This window comes from Calidris pugnax, unplaced genomic scaffold (genome assembly GCF_001431845.1).
Source record: "Calidris pugnax isolate Ruff unplaced genomic scaffold, ASM143184v1 scaffold88, whole genome shotgun sequence".
NCBI lineage: Eukaryota > Metazoa > Chordata > Aves > Charadriiformes > Scolopacidae > Calidris > Calidris pugnax.
Window position 1 is genome coordinate 1,591,577 of NW_015090849.1, and position 18,699 is coordinate 1,610,275.

At 43.1% G+C, this 18,699-nt stretch overlaps 1 protein-coding gene across 1 annotated transcript in view; it reads left to right on the forward strand.

The window, feature by feature from the left end:
• Positions 1-16,129, forward strand: part of EBF2 (early B-cell factor 2) — a 154,778-nt gene extending 138,649 nt beyond the window's left edge. Inside the window, exons 12-16 of the mRNA XM_014943157.1 lie at positions 292-357; positions 465-642; positions 2,436-2,621; positions 4,158-4,325; positions 15,398-16,129. Coding sequence (XP_014798643.1) covers positions 292-357; positions 465-642; positions 2,436-2,621; positions 4,158-4,325; positions 15,398-15,429 — 630 coding nt within the window. The 3' untranslated portion in view covers positions 15,430-16,129. The remainder of the gene's footprint in view (positions 1-291; positions 358-464; positions 643-2,435; positions 2,622-4,157; positions 4,326-15,397) is intronic.
• The last annotated feature ends 2,570 nt before the right edge of the window (positions 16,130-18,699 follow it).

Below are 18,699 nucleotides of genomic sequence, written 5' to 3' on the forward strand. Positions count from 1 at the left end.
GGCTGAGACACCAGGGGGATCCGGGCTGAGACACCGGGGGGGGATCCCGGCTGAGACACCGGAGGGGGGTCCAGTCTGAGACACCGGGGGGGGGGATCCAGGCTGAGACACCGGGAGGGATTCACCTTTTCAGACAAGTGCCCAATAACAGCTCTTTGAAGAGCCCTGGTTTTCAGAACGACCACACACAAACAAACACCAGTCACTTGAGAAAAGTGTAGCCCGTGGTTTTATTTGCATTGAAACCCTTTTAAAAAATATCTCAATTTGATGCATCTTCTCATCCCGCAGGAAATGCTGTTGAAACGAGCTGCTGACCTGGTGGAAGCGCTGTACGGGACGCCTCATAACAACCAGGTGAGAACCACCACTCTCAATGGGGCAGTGGGAACGTTCAGGGTTAGTAACAAACACCAGGAGGTGCCTCCCAGCTCGGTTCTGAACCTGCCCCTCTCACCCCGCAGGACATCATCCTGAAACGCGCCGCAGACATCGCAGAAGCTCTGTACAGCGTTCCCCGCAACCCCGCCCAGATCCCTGCCCTCTCCAGCTCCCCTGCCCACAGCAGCATGATGGGCATCAACTCCTACGGCAGCCAGCTGGGGGTCAGCATCTCAGAGTCCACACAGGGGAACAACCAAGGTAAGTGCCCCAAGTACAACAGCCTTAATTTCAACAACAAAGAAACTGAATCACAAGTGATTCCCCGGTAGATTCTCAACTTCTCCACCTGCTCAGGTTATGACTGGAAGCTGTCACCACTAGAAAGGGACACGTGCTGCCATTTGGGATGATTCTGTGTCTGCCCCACATTCCAGTCACCAGATTAGCTGTGGCTGAAATAATGTTAATAATTTTTAAGTATTTTTTGAGACTGACTTAGCCCTGAACTCTCGCCCTGCTCCCCTCAGTATCTTTTTTTTGTTATATCTCTAGTTTTGTAAAAGACAAGGACAGCAACTGAAAAAGGTTGGAGAATTTTCTTCTTTATTTTTTAAGGCTTCTTTGTCAGTGTTAATCTAAACAACAAAAAAATTGAATCACAAGTGATTCCTCGGTAGTTTCTCAACTTCTCCACCTGCTCAGGCTATGAACAAAAACTGTCACTGTTAGAAAAGGACACGTGCTGCCATTTGGGATGATTCTATGTCTGCCCCATGTTCCAGTCACCAGATTAGATGTGGCTGAAATAATATTAATAATTTTTAAGTATTTTTTGATACCAACTTAGCCCTGAACTCTCGCCCTGCTCTTTGTTTTGTTATATCTCTATTTTTGTAAAAGACAAGGACAGCAACTGAAAAAGGTTGGAGAATTTTCTTCTTTATTTTTTAAGGCTTCTTTGTCAGTGTTAATCTTACCAACTTGTGTATGTTGGATGCATTACGTTTATTCCATTTATTGTTAGGAAAATGTGTCATAAAATGACATATTACCAATAATACATCATGGGAGCAATAGCAACTTTGGGCATTTTCAGACTCTTGAAGATTTTGATTTTTAGCACTCGATTCCAGTAACACAGAGTGTGTGGGTGACTCCACAAAGAGCTGTTTGACACCCTAACACAGTAAAACCATGTCATATGAAGTTACTATTACCACATGCCATATCAAAAGTCATCATGTAGCTAATTTTGCTGGGCAGAAATAACCTGACTTGATATCTGTGGTGACCACTTTTCCATGGAAAAAACCTTTTGTAGCTGTAATAATAGTAATAACCTTGTACTTTAATGCTGATGCCATAGTGTTCTTAAGTCTTGTTTTTGGAAAAAAAAAAAAGCAGCTAAATTTTAGTTCTCAAAATTTCTCTTTAGTTCTCTTTTTAAGACAAAAAATGTTTTTTACTTACCCAGTTTATTCTTTCCCCCAAGTAGTGTATTTTCAAAGCCAAGCTGCAAACTGTATCTGGGTTATTGTTTCCCCTTTGTAGTGCAGTTGCTTTATTTGTAATCCATCATTAATTTGAAAGCTATAACCTCCCCCCTACAACTGTAGAAAATCCCACATATATTATAAATTCTACCTCAGAAAAAGATGAGCACAGGCTTTTGTTTCCCATTCTTAGAACAAATTTCACTTCAAAAAGTTAGCTTCCCATGTTGTTTTAAAACGTAATATTAATAACTTGAAAGCATGTGCATAAACCCCATTGAATGTTTTACTTAATCTTGTTTTAAATAATAGAAAAAGATGAGCACATGCTTTTGTTTTCCATTCTTAGAACAAATTTCAACTTTTAATAAGTTCACTTCAAAAAGTTAGTTTCCCATGTTGTTTTAAAATGTAATATTGATAACTTGAAAGCATGTGCATAACCCCACTGAATGTTTTACTTAATCTTGTTTTAAATAAGTAATTTAGTTAAGGAGGGAATGTACAGGAGAGAGTTTTAAGCCAAACCCACGGAGGTGCTTTGTGATGTGTTTCCAGGTTACATTCGCAACACCAGCAGCATCTCACCCCGCGGTTACTCCTCCAGCTCCACCCCTCAACAGTCCAACTACAGCACCTCCAGCAACAGCATGAACGGCTACAGCAACGTCCCCATGTCCAACCTGGGCGTCCCCGGCTCCCCCGGCTTCATCAACGGCTCCCCCACAGGATCCCCCTACGGACGTACGTGCTTCGGCTGCTTTTACACTTGATTCTTGCTCCCCTTTAATTTAATTTACCACAAGTGGTATTTTTCAAGAGAAGTGCTCAAGACTTAGTGAAGATTTTTGTAAAAGGTTCTGATTTGTGTTCTGGTATTTTTAAGTATGAACTAGAAAATGTTCCCGTTCTTCAAGAAGAATCTTTCAAGAAGAATAGAGGAATCTTACTTGTTTTTTCCTTTTTTTTTAATCCTTCCTAAGTGGCAAAGGCCACAGTGAGAAATGAGATACAATGTGCAACTTCAGATGATTAACAAGTAGCCGTTACTTTGAGCACAGAGACTATTCCAAATCCTATGTAGAAGCCACTCTAAAATAATTATTATGTGTATGAACAGCATTAACTGAGAGCTGAATTGTGGATTAATTTCCTTTGAAACAATATTCCCTTGATAATCAGAAATATAACAGTAGTGGAATTAACTTCTGGAAGTTAGTATGACTTTCTAGTTACTAGTTTTATCATGAGCAAGTCTCTCTTCCCCTCATGCCAGGATTTCCCTCTGGCAAGAGCGTGTGTAATATTATCTATAAGAGGATGAAAAGTTTAACAGTTATTTACTTACTGACTTATTGCTGAATGATTTACCTGTGCTGTAGCTTATGGAGGGTAGAGCTCCCAATAATGTCAGGATTAGGCTTTCCCACCAAACACCTGGTATCCTGCAAAATAGTATTTTATTTGATTTACATTCACACCACCTGCACAAGGACTGACCCCCTTTGCAGCCATGATGAAGGCTCCTTCCTGGGCTGGAAGCTGCTAAACAACGTCCTCGCGGTTTGAGCTGTAATTTAAAGCAAAGGTGAACTCAGAGGGTGTCCAGGTATTTTTTTGTATTTTCCCTGTTCTGGAGATTTCCCATTGACTTCAGTAAGGAAAGGTTGGGATCTGCAGCGTGTCGTCACTCTGATTTCTAACTAATGCTTCTGTGAGACTTGGGGATTCACTTGAACCCACACAAAATATGGTTATTGGTTCCTTGTTTTGCTGAGAAATAGCTGACATTTCTCTGGAAGGTAAGCAAGCAGTTGCTTAACACGCTCTTGGACAGATAATGGGACTTCTTGCAAGATACTTCTTTAAGAAGAAGCCAGCTTAGATTCACATCTAAGCAACAGCTTAAAACATCCCCTCTCAACTCCAACCAAGGAAATGTTCATTTGTGAGAAGCTGGGGAGGGGAGAGGAATTACCAACCCTCCCAATTTCCAAAGCCCAGGCTCTGAGTGGACAGGCCGATAGTTCATACTGACTCTCTCCTGGGGACTGACCATCTCTGATGCCCTCACCCTTCATTTTAACAAGATTAAGCATTCTTTTTTCTTAACTATTCAATGTAACTGCTGCTTTCCTTCAGACTGACTGCAAACAGCCAAGTCACTATGAGATCTTCTCTAAGAAGTCGGAGGAGTAATCAGAAGTTAGACATTATAAACAGTTTTACCAGACTTGTATAATTGCATTTCTGATGAGAATTCCCTTTTTTCTTTTGCAGTAATGTCTTCGAGTCCAACAGTTGGCTCCTCCAGCACTTCTTCCATCCTCCCATTCTCCTCTTCCGTCTTTCCTGCTGTCAAACAGAAGAGTGCCTTTGCTCCTGTCATCAGACCCCAAGGGTCTCCTTCTCCTGCCTGCTCTAGTGGCAACGGCAATGGGTTCAGAGGTAAGAAATGCACAATTTGGGTACGGCCCACGGGGTCAGGCTGGGGGGACACAGCCATCACCTGCACCCTGTTACACTCGCCTGACAGCACTCAGTGGGGAGGATCTGGCCCAATCCAAGTGGATTAAAGCAACGCTCCAAGCTTGGTCTATTTTTTAAGGGGGGGACAGACACAGACACTCATTTATACCAAGAAGGATCTGGCCCACAGTGCCTTTCAATACCAGCTCTTTTGTGAGGAATGACTTCTCTTTAGGCTTTGGGGACTCGTAAAACAAGCGTCTGCCCCGCAGAGCTAATGCCCAGCTCGGTACGGAACGGGCTGGGCCTCCAAACCTGCTGCAAGGTTTAGGCTCATACCGGGAATTGAGCCCTATAGGACATTTACAGCCTTTTTAAAGGTGATCTGCAAAACAAATGTGAGTATTAAGATAAGAATGGAAACCTGTACTAAATTCTTTCTTTTAACAGGCTGTGGGGGGGCACGCGGCACATAAATATGCTCCAAGTCTCCATAAAAAAAGCCTTTATAGGGCCTGAGAAGTCATCTGGCTCCTTCAGACTTCACTAGAGATACCCCAGAAAACACAACTCTGGGAATTGAGCCATGCCAAGAGCCAGGGGTGATTCTAAAACGAGCTCTACAAACCGCACCTGTTGATTTGGGTGCATTATAAATCCGTAGTTGGGCCACAGGGACTTCCATAAACTACGATTATTTTATATAATAAGGAAATTCTAAGTGTGTTGAACAAAAACAATTACATTTTTAAAAGCTAATTTATAGAATTCTGCTATATATCTGAAACAGCTTCTTCCCCTGCCCCAATTACATGAAACTCTGTGTTTCTCCAAGATCATCTTCTCCCCGTTAATGAAAGACGTTGCTCTGCCCATGTAAATGCACAGGAATCATGTTGGTTTTTTGGTCCAACAGTTGTAGCTATTTATGCAAATTGTTTAGAAATGGATTTTTTTTTTATAATGTTTTGTATGATCACAGTGTCTAAAGAGTCATCACTATTTTTTTTAGGGGGGGCCTTTTTCATATCAGCCAATAAAAAGTTGTATTGATTTCACTGCAGTTTTATAAAAAAAATGAGAGGGTTTAGCTGTTTTAGGGAACTGTTCCAAAGTAACATAATTTTAAACTGATTTAGTTAAGCATTTAACTAGGGAGACCTAGTTTCCTTGTTTAGCTCAAGCCAGTTGGACAGTGCTATAATGTAAAGACAAACCTGTGATTTCAGAACAGATTTAACTCTGCTTTAAACTTCCTGAAGTGCTCTGTTGAGACAGCCCAATTGTTAGGGAGTTACCTGAAGTAGTGCTAAAGACAAAGCAGTTCAGTGAGAAAATAACTCAGATTGTTTCTGGGAGACAGAAAAAGGACAGATTTTTAAAAAAACACTGACTTTTTATTTAAGTTAATTCTTTTCCTTAACCTACCACCTCTGTCCTGTCTGCTGGAGACTCTGCTGAGCAAGAGCTTCTCTCTTTTTTAACCCTTTTTGCAAACAGGTAAAGTCCCAGAGACCATTTGGTGCCATTCATGCCGTTTAGTCTTTACAACATCTTTTATCCAATCTAGAAATTAGTAATCAGTAAGAGATTCTAAAAACAGATACAGAACCCAGTGTGAGGGGACAACACGTGACACCAGATGTGACTCACAGCAAAGGTGGCCGTCGCTTCGCGGTGTCGAACGCGGCCGCCCGGGGTGTGTTGTGCCAGGTCTTTGTAACTATTTCAGCCATAGATGCAAATTCTTCTTTCCATCTGAAATATTTAAATTGATGCAAGCTGGGGAGCACATGCTTTGGAAAGGATCCAGGTACACACAGCCTGATATCCAAATTAACGTTCCCACAGTGTTGACAGACAGATGTGGCCAGAAAGTCAACAGGAGGGTCCCAAAGAGGCTTCTTGAATGGACTTACCATTGCTGCAGGAATGGGAGATTGTTCATCCCCCCCAGTGCCATCGCCCTGTGCTGTAAAACTGACAATAGACGTGCTGGTCATGTCATTTATTTATTTGTTTACTTATTTATCAAACTTAGGCATCAATAAATAGTGATGGAGATACCTCAGACAAGTGTTTTGGCATCATCTCTCCATTTCCCCACCCATAATACGAAGAAAATATAGCCCCAACGGGGATTTTTTGAAGCTTTAATGTAATGTTTACAATGCACTTTGGCTGTAACTTTTGTTCAAAGGCAGAAGTTTCCTGGTGATAGTCTCCATCCTCCTTACTGCATCCTGTTGCAATGAGAATATTACAAATGCCACCAGCATCCCAGGGCATGGCACTCTGCTCACAGGCAGCAATGAAAATCTAGACTGTAGCTTCCACATGTGTTAACCACAGCAGCGTTTAAGCCTGGAGAAAAACTAACCTAAACTGAAGGAGCTGTACAAGCTTCACCCTCAGCTCAGCATGACCATTATTCTGGGCACTTTATAGTACAGCTGGAAATTGTTTTCTGAAAATGTATTTAGGGAGGAAGGTCTTGGTGATGCTTAAATGCTGCCGGAGACAGTAGTACAGCTGATTGATAGAAAATATATTGTAACTGAAGAGCATTCACCAAGCATGGAGCTTGTGTATCTACCAGTGTTCAGCTTTGGGCTGCACAACCCAGGCAAGGTGGGTGGGATGCCCTCAGATAACCCCCCCACCACGTGTTCTTGCTTTACCTCCTTCACCTGCATCTGCTCCCCATTCCCCCAGTGTGACAGGACATGGTAGGTAGAGAACAAGCAGCAATCCATACTGGACACCCCTCTATAGGCTCTCCAAATTGAGAGCAGGTGATCCAGATCAGAACAATTGCGTGCTCCACTCATGTCATATGTCAAGGCAGTTTAAAAAAGGCACTGGGAAGATATAATGTGACGTGACGCACCACGGCATGATAAGTACACAAATGCCTCATCAACTCATCTCAGATGGAAGGCAGCTGATGGGAAAAGCAAGCAAATTGGAAACTGCTGGAACAGCATGGACCGCTGACTGCCCAGATTACCTTTGGCCAGCTCAGCACATCTCAACATAAAAATGCAAGCTCAGTTACAAGGAATAGCAGGCAAGCCCCAGAAGGTCAGATGTTCCATTAACCAGCAGGATCCCAGCCAATCCAAAAGGTATTGAAGTCTGATACCCTTAGGAACGGCCTCAATTTAGCAGAGGGGACATCTGCACCGTTCCCTAAGGAAATGCAGGTATTTGAGTTGAAGACCCTAATTATTAATATCTTGTCTTGACAAAGTTACGGGTGTCAACAGCGCTGGGGCTTCCGGTCCCCTCGCGTGAGGAGGCTGCGCAAACAGGTAACGAGGAGAGGAGCTCCTCTGAGAAGTTTTAAGGGGTGGGATTCAGCTGGAAGGAGCTCACGCTCACAAAGCCAGGGCTCCTGATTGTTACCAGTCCCGGGGCTGACCGCAGCCTCGCTCCAGTCAACACTTAAGGCACAGCATTGTAAAATAACTCTTAACAGAGATTCTAACCAGGTAGAAATAACCAGGCCGTTTCCTCGCTAGGAACACTCAGCAACAGGCTCCTGCCTGAACCAGAATGATTCCAGAGCCCAGACAGGGATTCAAGGATGCCAAAGGCTGCAAACCATATATACATGATGACAATGTATATGAAAAATATGGATCTGTCAACTGATTAAATTTGATACATTGGAAGGATCAAGTACATTTTTCTCCCCAGTTTATTGGCAGAGCTGTAAGCAGCACAGACTGCTTCAAAGTAAAAAAAACCTTAAGAGATATTTAAAACTTCTTGCTAACACTTAACTAAGCAAAAATATCTCCTGTTACTATTAATTACTTGTCTTTCATTTGATGGGATGTTAATTTTAGTAGCTCATCATATGTCACAGACTTAGACTAGGCAAGAACTCTGTTTTTAATGGGAGAAAACAAAAATCTGCCTTTTGTAATGGAAGAAAAGAGTCAAGAGTGTTGGGTGTCACACACAAACCCCGGGTATTGGGTAAAAGTCAAGACGGGCTTCTGCTTTGCAGGTGAAAACTCTTTCTAGTATTAGTGGAAAAATACATAATTGCAGAGTGGCAACACATTCCTTTGCCCCTTAATAATTAAACTAATGCAAATACATATTTTGATTTTAAAGGTGTTCCTAATTAACTTGAACTAAATCAGAATAATTGGCCTGGCAGCCCCTGGTGCACACCCAGCTCATAGAGAGTAACGACACCAGCGCAACTCAGTAGACGAGGCCAAGTTATAACTTCTTCATCTCTTAACATTACATAAAACATGGTTTAACCAGCTTAGCACCTAAAAGAGACCAAACCACTGCTTATTTGTAGGTATCCCACCTGGCTGTGGTTAGACGATCCTGAATGGATGAATTAAAATCTTCCATCCAAACCCAGGTGGATTTCTGCAAAAAAGGTCTTCATTTCCTGTGGAGGAATAAAATAAAAGGAAATCCTTTAAGAAAATCTTGAAGCTTTTGGGCTACTTTTTAGTGTCTTAATTGGAACCATCTTTCACAGGTTCTTCACAGAAGCTGTAATTTAATTCACTCACTCACCTTCTTCATCTCTTAACATTACATAAAACATGGTTTAACCAGCTTAGCACCTAAAAGAGACCAAACCACCCATCTCTTAACTATCACAAGTTTTGTCTAGATTTTAAAAAAACATTACATAAAAACATGGTTTAGCCAGCTTAGCACCTAAAAGAGACCAAACCACTGCTTATTTGTAGGTATCCCACCTGGCTGTGGTTAGACGATCCTGAATGGATGAATTAAAATCTTCCATCCAAACCCAGGTGGATTTCTGCAAAAAAGGTCTTCATTTCCTGTGGAGGAATAAAATAAAAGGAAATCCTTTAAGAAAATCTTGAAGCTTTTGGGCTACTTTTTAGTGTCTTAATTGGAACCATCTTTCACAGGTTCTTCACAGAAGCTGTAATTTAATTCACTCACTCACCTTGTAGTAAAAAGGGATGGTGCTCTTCATCCAAGCCACTGATGTTTTCTCCTAAATGCTAGTACAAAGGATGATGGTGCTCTTCATCCAAGCCACTGATGTTTTCTCCTAAATGAGAGCCAGTGGTGGTTTCCTCTCAAAATCCTTTATTTTCTCTATCATTTTCAGTTGATTAGCTACATAATAATAAATGATAGATAGATAATAAATGGGTGTGTTGTTTTACAAATGCCACTTAATACTGTGGTTCTTAATACTGCAGGTAAAACTGCACCTTTTCTAGCAGTAGCTGTGAGGGGAGTCGGAGACACCACTGGGGTGAAGGCTGCAGGTGGAAGTGGCACCTTTTATCAGACCCAATGACAGAGGATCCACCTCTGCCACCAACAGTGGGGGCAGCTTGTACCTCCATGTACAGGAGAGCTCATGCACGGGGTCACTTCTGGCACTCCTTTGCCTCCAGGGAGGTGCAGAACCCCCTGCCACTGGAGTGTGCTGGAGACTTAGTGGCTCAAGAGGAAAACAAATGAGAGCAAGATGTTTTAAATTATAATGATTTCGTCTCTAGAAAACACAGTTTTAAACCAGGCCATAAGTGAGGCACCAAGAAAGCACCTGCAGGAGGTGGGTGTGCACACGTGTGTGTACGTGTGTGTTTATACAGCACTCAGCCCCTCACCCCTTCTTACCAAACGGCTCTAAGAATTGCAGAGTTGTCCCCTACAAAGCCAGACAGCATTTTCAGGGGCCACTTGTACACACCAGGCTTATGATCATTATTAATTACACCCATTAAAGGTGCCTATCACCATAGCATCTGGGTACTATCCATGTTTGATTATTTATTTATAAAAAAATTCTCCAACCTTGTGACAATTTTAATCAAGTGTTTCAGTTGATAATTGCAAGCTGTCAAGGTTAATACAATAAGGCTCATCTCTAATTCTTTTTCCATTTCCCTCCAAGAAAAAAAAGAAAAAAAAAAGACCCTCTGGGATAATGACTGTGGTTTCTATATTCCCAACTCATCAGGGAGTGTCCTGCATTGAACCACCTTTATTGAAAAGTTACATCGATTCAATATATAGTAATACAGGCAAAAATAATTACAGCTTTGCTAGCAGTGTAAGACCTTAATCCAAACCTCACAAACATTCAATAAAAAGCGATACAGGCTGGGAATAGGCTTTTGACAGTGCAGCCCCACAGGGGAGGGGAGGTGGGGTGGAAAGGGCCAGATGAGGGTGTGTAAAGAGAGAGGAGCAGAGAGCAAAGCCCAGCAGAGGAGCTGGGAAGGCAGGTGAGGCTGCAGCTCCTGTCCCTCACCCTGCTTGGGCTTTGTTGCAGAAGGTGAAACTTGCCCTGCTTGGGCTTTGTTGCAGAAGGTGAAATTAGGAGGAAATGCCAGTAAAGAGTGTGGCTCTGCTTGGCCCTCCTAGGTTATGTTAGAGTTTTACTTGAATTTGTCCTCACACCTTTTGAGGAGCATCTCTGCTCTGGAGCACTTCCAGCCTGGAGTGAGAGAACAGCCCTGGGCTGGGGGGACAGTGAGGAGAGAACAGGGACTTGCTCAGGAGGAAAGGAGGCAAGAGAGGGACCCCCAGACCCCAGGGGTAACAACGTGCTCCTCGCTGTTGCCATTACTAATTTGAGTCCAGGACTGCTGGATAACATGATATCTAATTACACAGTAAAAATGTACTTTCCCTTAAATTTAAGGAACTTTCCAAAATGCTGCATCTACAAATATTCTTCAAATATTCTTGAAGAGACATGGCAGGAACTCAGGCTGGAACTTTGCTTTGATCTGCTGGAAGAAGTTCTCCTTGATTTAGAAAAATGGAACTAACGCTGATGACAATAGTATCAATAAAAAAGCATTTATGCCAACGTGGCTTATCCCCCCTTGGGAGCAGAGTTTAAACTACCCTGGCCACAGACCCCCATGTCTCAAATTAAACCCTGCAGGGCTCCCAGGCTCTGTCCCCCTCTCCAGTCTACCCACGGCTGGCTCTGGCTCTGGCTCTGCCAGGAGAGGACATTCCCACAGGCAGGGACATGCCAGGCACATCCCCTTGATTTACTTCAGGCAAAACCCCCCCTTGGGTTCCCTGAGACAAACTGCTTGAATTCTTGGGGGGAAACTGGATGATTTTGGCTGAAGCAGAGCAGGAGGTGCTCGCCCAGACCCTCCCTGGGAGCAGCTGAGGGCACACACTCACCTCTGCCACCAGCCCAGAAGGGCATCAGTCCAGGATTCCATCATCTCCTCTGCTCCAGAGGACACATGAGCCATGTGCAGGGACAGGACAGCCACACCAGGCTGGGACACTGCCCTCGGGAGCATTTGTTGGGTTTGGGGGAGAGGGGAAGGAAAGGAACAGCCTCCTTAGTGTCATCAGAAAATCTCTCCTCTTCTAATGCACCCCGCCCCTCAAAAACAGGCCCACAGGTATTTACCTACTTCAGTTAGGGTTATGTACATTACCTCTGTGAAAAGCTGTTTGAAAAATAATAGCAAAATCCTAAGGAATTAAAAAAAAGAGTAGATATTTAACTTACTTAAGCTTGTTTGGTTTCACTTTCTCTTTCAGTTATCTGCCAGAATTGGCAGGGACTTCTAGCCCCAGTCAGTTACAAAATATGAAAATATTTATTTTCCTATTGTATTAAATCACAGACCGTATCCACAGTTGTTTAAAATCAACACAGCTCCAATAAAAGAGTCATGTTAGCTGAGGATCTTGCCCTAAGCATTTTTTTAAAACGCTATGAACATAAGGGTGAAATTAATTCTCAGAGGACGGGGCTTTAAACACATGAATAATCCCACAAATTTCAGTGAACATAAATCTTTGCAGGATTAGGACCCTGCACTGCACCGAGGCCCCTTTGAAAATATGACTCACTCATTTGTTATATAAATACGTATAAACTTAACTTACCCCTCAAAACCTTTGGGAACGGCACCAGTTCCAGGCAGCTTCAAATGTTGCTGTTGTCAGTGATGAAGAATATCGCTGCAATTAAAGGCAGTGAGAGTGACTAATAAATAATTTACATAAGCCCAGTGTTGTGGGAGTGTGCCAGGTAGGACTGTGTGACTCAGACATATGGGGCAAACCAAGCAAGAAGGAGCTTGGTCCATTATTTCCACCAAAACTGACTGAGCAAACCCTGGTGCTGGTCCTTGCCCCGTGAGTCGGGGCTCGTAACTCTCTGGCAGGGCCCACAAATTCCCTCCTTCCTGCATGGAAATGAGCAGGGAGCAGGACACCCGGCTTGGTTCTGGGTTTCAAGAAAGATTTTTGAGTGTTCAACCTGAGAAAGCTGAATTTTTGGAGATAGTTCTGAGCAATGTCCATCTCCAAGGACATCTCTCAGGAGACAAGCACCCAAAAATGGTTGGGCATTTCTGAAAATACCAACACTGAGACTTGGATGAAACCTCTACCCCCTTTACCCATTTAAGAACCTTGGCTTTTCGTGAATTTACTGTGAAATAGCTCATTGTCCAGGGCCACTGTCAGTCTCACCATCATAGTTTCCATAAACACATTAAAAGAAAGCCAAGGTCCAGTTTAACCTGCAGACATGGGATTTGCTGCGATACGTGATGGTGCACAGAAGGGTGAAGGGCTCAAATAGATTTTGTTCCATAAAAACTTACCAGGTAGAGATTTACCTGAGTTTGTCCTCACACCTTCTGAGGAGCATCTCTGCTCTGGAGCTCTTCCAGCCTGGAATGAGAGAACAGCCCTGGGCTGGGGGGACAGTAATTAGGAGGAAATGCCAGTAAAGAGTGTGGCTCTGCTTGGCCCTCCTAGGTTATGGTAGAGATTTACCTGAGTTTGTCCTCACACCTTCTGAGGAGCATCTCTGCTCTGGAGCTCTTCCAGCCTGGAATGAGAGAACAGCCCTGGGCTGGGGGGACAGTGAGGAGAGAACAGGGACTTGCTCAGGAGGAAAGGAGGCAAGAGAGGGACCCCCAGACCCCAGGGGTAACAACGTGCTCCTCGCTGTTGCCATTACTAATTTGAGTCCAGGACTGCTGGATAACATGATATCTAATTACACAGTAAAAATGTACTTTCCCTTAAATTTAAGGAACTTTCCAAAATGCTGCATCTACAAATATTCTTCAAATATTCTTGAAGAGACATGGCAGGAACTCAGGCTGGAACTTTGCTTTGATCTGCTGGAAGAAGTTCTCCTTGATTTAGAAAAATGGAACTAACGCTGATGACAATAGTATCAATAAAAAAGCATTTATGCCAACGTGGCTTATCCCCCCTTGGGAGCAGAGTTTAAACTACCCTGGCCACAGACCCCCATGTCTCAAATTAAACCCTGCAGGGCTCCCAGGCTCTGTCCCCCTCTCCAGTCTACCCACGGCTGGCTCTGGCTCTGGCTCTGCCAGGAGAGGACATTCCCACAGGCAGGGACATGCCAGGCACATCCCCTTGATTTACTTCAGGCAAAACCCCCCCTTGGGTTCCCTGAGACAAACTGCTTGAATTCTTGGGGGGAAACTGGATGATTTTGGCTGAAGCAGAGCAGGAGGTGCTCGCCCAGACCCTCCCTGGGAGCAGCTGAGGGCACACACTCACCTCTGCCACCAGCCCAGAAGGGCATCAGTCCAGGATTCCATCATCTCCTCTGCTCCAGAGGACACATGAGCCATGTGCAGGGACAGGACAGCCACACCAGGCTGGGACACTGCCCTCGGGAGCATTTGTTGGGTTTGGGGGAGAGGGGAAGGAAAGGAACAGCCTCCTTAGTGTCATCAGAAAATCTCTCCTCTTCTAATGCACCCCGCCCCTCAAAAACAGGCCCACAGGTATTTACCTACTTCAGTTAGGGTTATGTACATTACCTCTGTGAAAAGCTGTTTGAAAAATAATAGCAAAATCCTAAGGAATTAAAAAAAAGAGTAGATATTTAACTTACTTAAGCTTGTTTGGTTTCACTTTCTCTTTCAGTTATCTGCCAGAATTGGCAGGGACTTCTAGCCCCAGTCAGTTACAAAATATGAAAATATTTATTTTCCTATTGTATTAAATCACAGACCGTATCCACAGTTGTTTAAAATCAACACAGCTCCAATAAAAGAGTCATGTTAGCTGAGGATCTTGCCCTAAGCATTTTTTTAAAACGCTATGAACATAAGGGTGAAATTAATTCTCAGAGGACGGGGCTTTAAACACATGAATAATCCCACAAATTTCAGTGAACATAAATCTTTGCAGGATTAGGACCCTGCACTGCACCGAGGCCCCTTTGAAAATATGACTCACTCATTTGTTATATAAATACGTATAAACTTAACTTACCCCTCAAAACCTTTGGGAACGGCACCAGTTCCAGGCAGCTTCAAATGTTGCTGTTGTCAGTGATGAAGAATATCGCTGCAATTAAAGGCAGTGAGAGTGACTAATAAATAATTTACATAAGCCCAGTGTTGTGGGAGTGTGCCAGGTAGGACTGTGTGACTCAGACATATGGGGCAAACCAAGCAAGAAGGAGCTTGGTCCATTATTTCCACCAAAACTGACTGAGCAAACCCTGGTGCTGGTCCTTGCCCCGTGAGTCGGGGCTCGTAACTCTCTGGCAGGGCCCACAAATTCCCTCCTTCCTGCATGGAAATGAGCAGGGAGCAGGACACCCGGCTTGGTTCTGGGTTTCAAGAAAGATTTTTGAGTGTTCAACCTGAGAAAGCTGAATTTTTGGAGATAGTTCTGAGCAATGTCCATCTCCAAGGACATCTCTCAGGAGACAAGCACCCAAAAATGGTTGGGCATTTCTGAAAATACCAACACTGAGACTTGGATGAAACCTCTACCCCCTTTACCCATTTAAGAACCTTGGCTTTTCGTGAATTTACTGTGAAATAGCTCATTGTCCAGGGCCACTGTCAGTCTCACCATCATAGTTTCCATAAACACATTAAAAGAAAGCCAAGGTCCAGTTTAACCTGCAGACATGGGATTTGCTGCGATACGTGATGGTGCACAGAAGGGTGAAGGGCTCAAATAGATTTTGTTCCATAAAAACTTACCAGAATTTCATCTTTGTCAATTTTCTTTTTCAGCCATGACTGGTCTTGTCGTTCCCCCGATGTAAGGCAGAGGCAGCTTTGCTCCTCTCCCTCTTCCCTTTTTTCCTCTTTTTTTTTTTTTCATTTTTCTTTTACAGCACAAAACTACTTATTGTGATGGACCACTAAAAAGAAAAAAAAAATAGCACTACAAGCTCTTTTTTGGGGGAAAGCCAGGCCCAGGAAAAAAAAAAAAAAAAAGGAACATTTTTTATGGATGGGACAAGATTGAAGTCTGCATCTTTTACCTGTTTGATATTTCTGACACAACCCCAGCAACTCCTGAAACCTTGGGAATGAAGAACCAGCCAAGAGCCAGCACCACCAACAGTTGGCAGAACGGAATCAGAAATGCAAAGTCTTTCCTGAAAGACACGAAACCTTCCTAAGATTTGTAAAATATGAAAAAGGAGAAAGAAATTGGCAAAATGATTCAAGCTTGATATTTTGGATACAATTTGTTTTACTTTGTAGGGGAAAAAAGTTGAAGTTTCTATTTTCTATCAGATATCGATTTAGTTTATGCAGAAAAAAAATCAACAAAACAGGGTACCAGCATGAAAGAATTTCTAGGACAAACTGACATGAATGATGGAACTTTGGTGTATGTGTGTATTTGCTTATAGTTTAACCTCTTTAAAAAATGTAAGATGTTTTACAATTATTTAAATAAATAAACTTGTAACTTATTGTATGTAGAGGTAGAAATTAAACCCTTTTTTGGAATTTTTCCTCCAGTTGTACAATGAAGAAAAATGATGCAAAAATGTAGTGATAAGTTTGAGATATATTATTACTGCTGCAATTGCTCCTCACTTCTTCCCTCTTCCTGAACTCATGTGCAAGGATGTATAGGATTCCTTCCGAGTCACAGGACCATCGGAAACTCTTCCATAGGCTGTGGTACACAGGTCACTCATTCATGTAGGAATTCTCATCCTCTTCATCTTCCTCCTCCTCCCCCCCCCCTACCCCCCGGCCGGTTTTTGTTTCAATTAAAATATTCAGGTACTAGGATTAACTGGTAAGTGTCAAAGACCCGACTGGCAAACGAGTGGCACTTAGGGATTTGAACAAATCAGATTTTTCGTGAGGTACTGATTTATTTTATAGATTCAATGTATGAATTAGGAGGGAAAGGGTTCTCTAACGTCTTGTTTTTCCATGTAGTTAGAACACCTTAAGTTCAGTTATACTTCATATTAAGGGTGCATTTATAAAGGGGAAATATGTATTTGAATAATTTATGCACTTTTATCCTGAGTCATTAAAAATGGTAAGTATTTTCCACTTATATATTGAAGTTCATAGAAGTAATCAATTGCTTTGAATTTTTCTGCATTTTAGCATTAAAGAGGTTTAGTTCTTTGCATCTCCTCTCCTGAAACAGGGAGGCGAGAACAAGTCTGATTAAAAAATCACTAGTTATCTGACTAAACCAGAGACCACTCACAAGAATTTGATCGTTGGAAAGCCATTTTTTAAGAAAAAAAAATAATCAGCTACTCTACTTAGACCCCACTAAAATACACACGATTCATAGCTGCACGAATACTTGTTCCTATGATAATATCTTTATGTTAATAAAGAAACCCTTAATATATGGCCCCTTGAAACTGCTCTTGTCCGTTTGCCCGGTCGTTTTATCGATGGGTAAGTAAATAGTGTTCTTGGTGACCCCTGTTAGAAGCTCTTCAGTTCAGTGCTGGGCTCGGGATGGAGAGCAACTGGGAGAGCTGGTCTGGCTGGGGGACCCTGGAGCTCATTTGGGTTAGTGACAGCCTGGAGAGGCTCTGCCTGGAGCCAGGGTTCAGCCCCAGGCGCGGTGAGGGGTGACCAGGAGGCTGGGTGAGATGTGTGGGGTGGGACCCCAGAGACCCTCACCCAATGGCCCCGTTTTGGCCCAGGACTGTGTTTTGCAAACACGTATAATCCTGCCCTTGGATGTGCAGGAGCTGCTGCCCGACCCCAGCAGGAGAGTGTGTGCTCTGAGGAGCTCAGCTCCCACAGCACCCTGCACAGCTCAGCTGCTGGGAGAAACCTGTGCCATCAACGTGACGATGGACGGGGGGTGTTTCTGAGCCAGAACTCAGCAGAGGAGCCAAAACAAAGAAACTGGGCTCCCCCTGTTATCAATACCCTTTCTGGGGAGCAGTTTGGGCTCCCAACTCTTTCAGTAGGGGCTTCATTAGGTGTCTTTTCAATGCTATTCATTTTTTCAAAGGTGGAGGGGTTTACTGTCGTCTAAAACTCAAGGCCAAATTTATCGTATCAGCAAAAATGGTGATTAGAAGCAACTTTAAAGAGAGATTTGGTGGGAATAATGTGTTTTTAAGAAGCATGAACATAGTTAGAGTCTTACAGTCAGGCTACTGAAAGCGTCTGCATTCCAGAAAAGATGAAATAAAATAACTCACCATTAATTAGGGTTGCAAGTTCATTGACAGCGCAGGTTCTGTGTGTGCCCTTCGTGCCATCGAGGAGGCAGCAGCCCCTGGGGGTCTCTGAAACAGGGAAGAGTCAGGGGTGTGAGTCTGGAGCTGGAGCTGTGTCACACAACAGGGCACACTGTGTCACACAACAGGGCACACTGTGTCACACAACAGGGCACACTGTGACACACAACAGGGCACACTGTCCAACCTGACCCATGATATATACTCAAAAAAGAGTATTTCATTCATTGATCGGTACCGATATCCCAGCAAGACAGGGAACAACATAGACTGAGGGTTATTAAAGCTGGGATTAAAACTTCCATAAATTCCAATGAATACTACATTGAGTCCTACATTTTTTTAAAAAATTCTGTATTATCTCCCTCTTCCCCCATTTTGAACTACTAAGAAAAAACCCCAAACAGCTCCGAAGCCTAAGGATGGTGGATCCCACCCTGCCCTTCTCTGTACAGGCTGCTTCTAAAATTCCTCTGCTTAGACTCAGAATTCCTCACCCAGAAAATATTCTAGAAATTCCTATCTATTTGGACCACGTATGGAGGAGCAGCAGCTTGCTACCTTAACTCCTCTCATGTTTTTTTTAATAAATAAGATTTTCATTACAATTCTCAGTCAGAAAGGTTTCCAATTAAAAGAATAATAGAGACATTTCATGGAAAAAGCTTCCCTGTGAATGGTCCACCTGTCTTTTTTGTTATTGCCAAGTCAGCATAGGCACCTAAAAACCATCACTGAAGTCTTGGGAAGATTCAGGGAAAACAGTGACTGGCTAAAAAAAGAAAAGGTTCTGAAATTCTCAATGTTCCTCTCACACCAGTTACTCCCATTAGCTCCGAC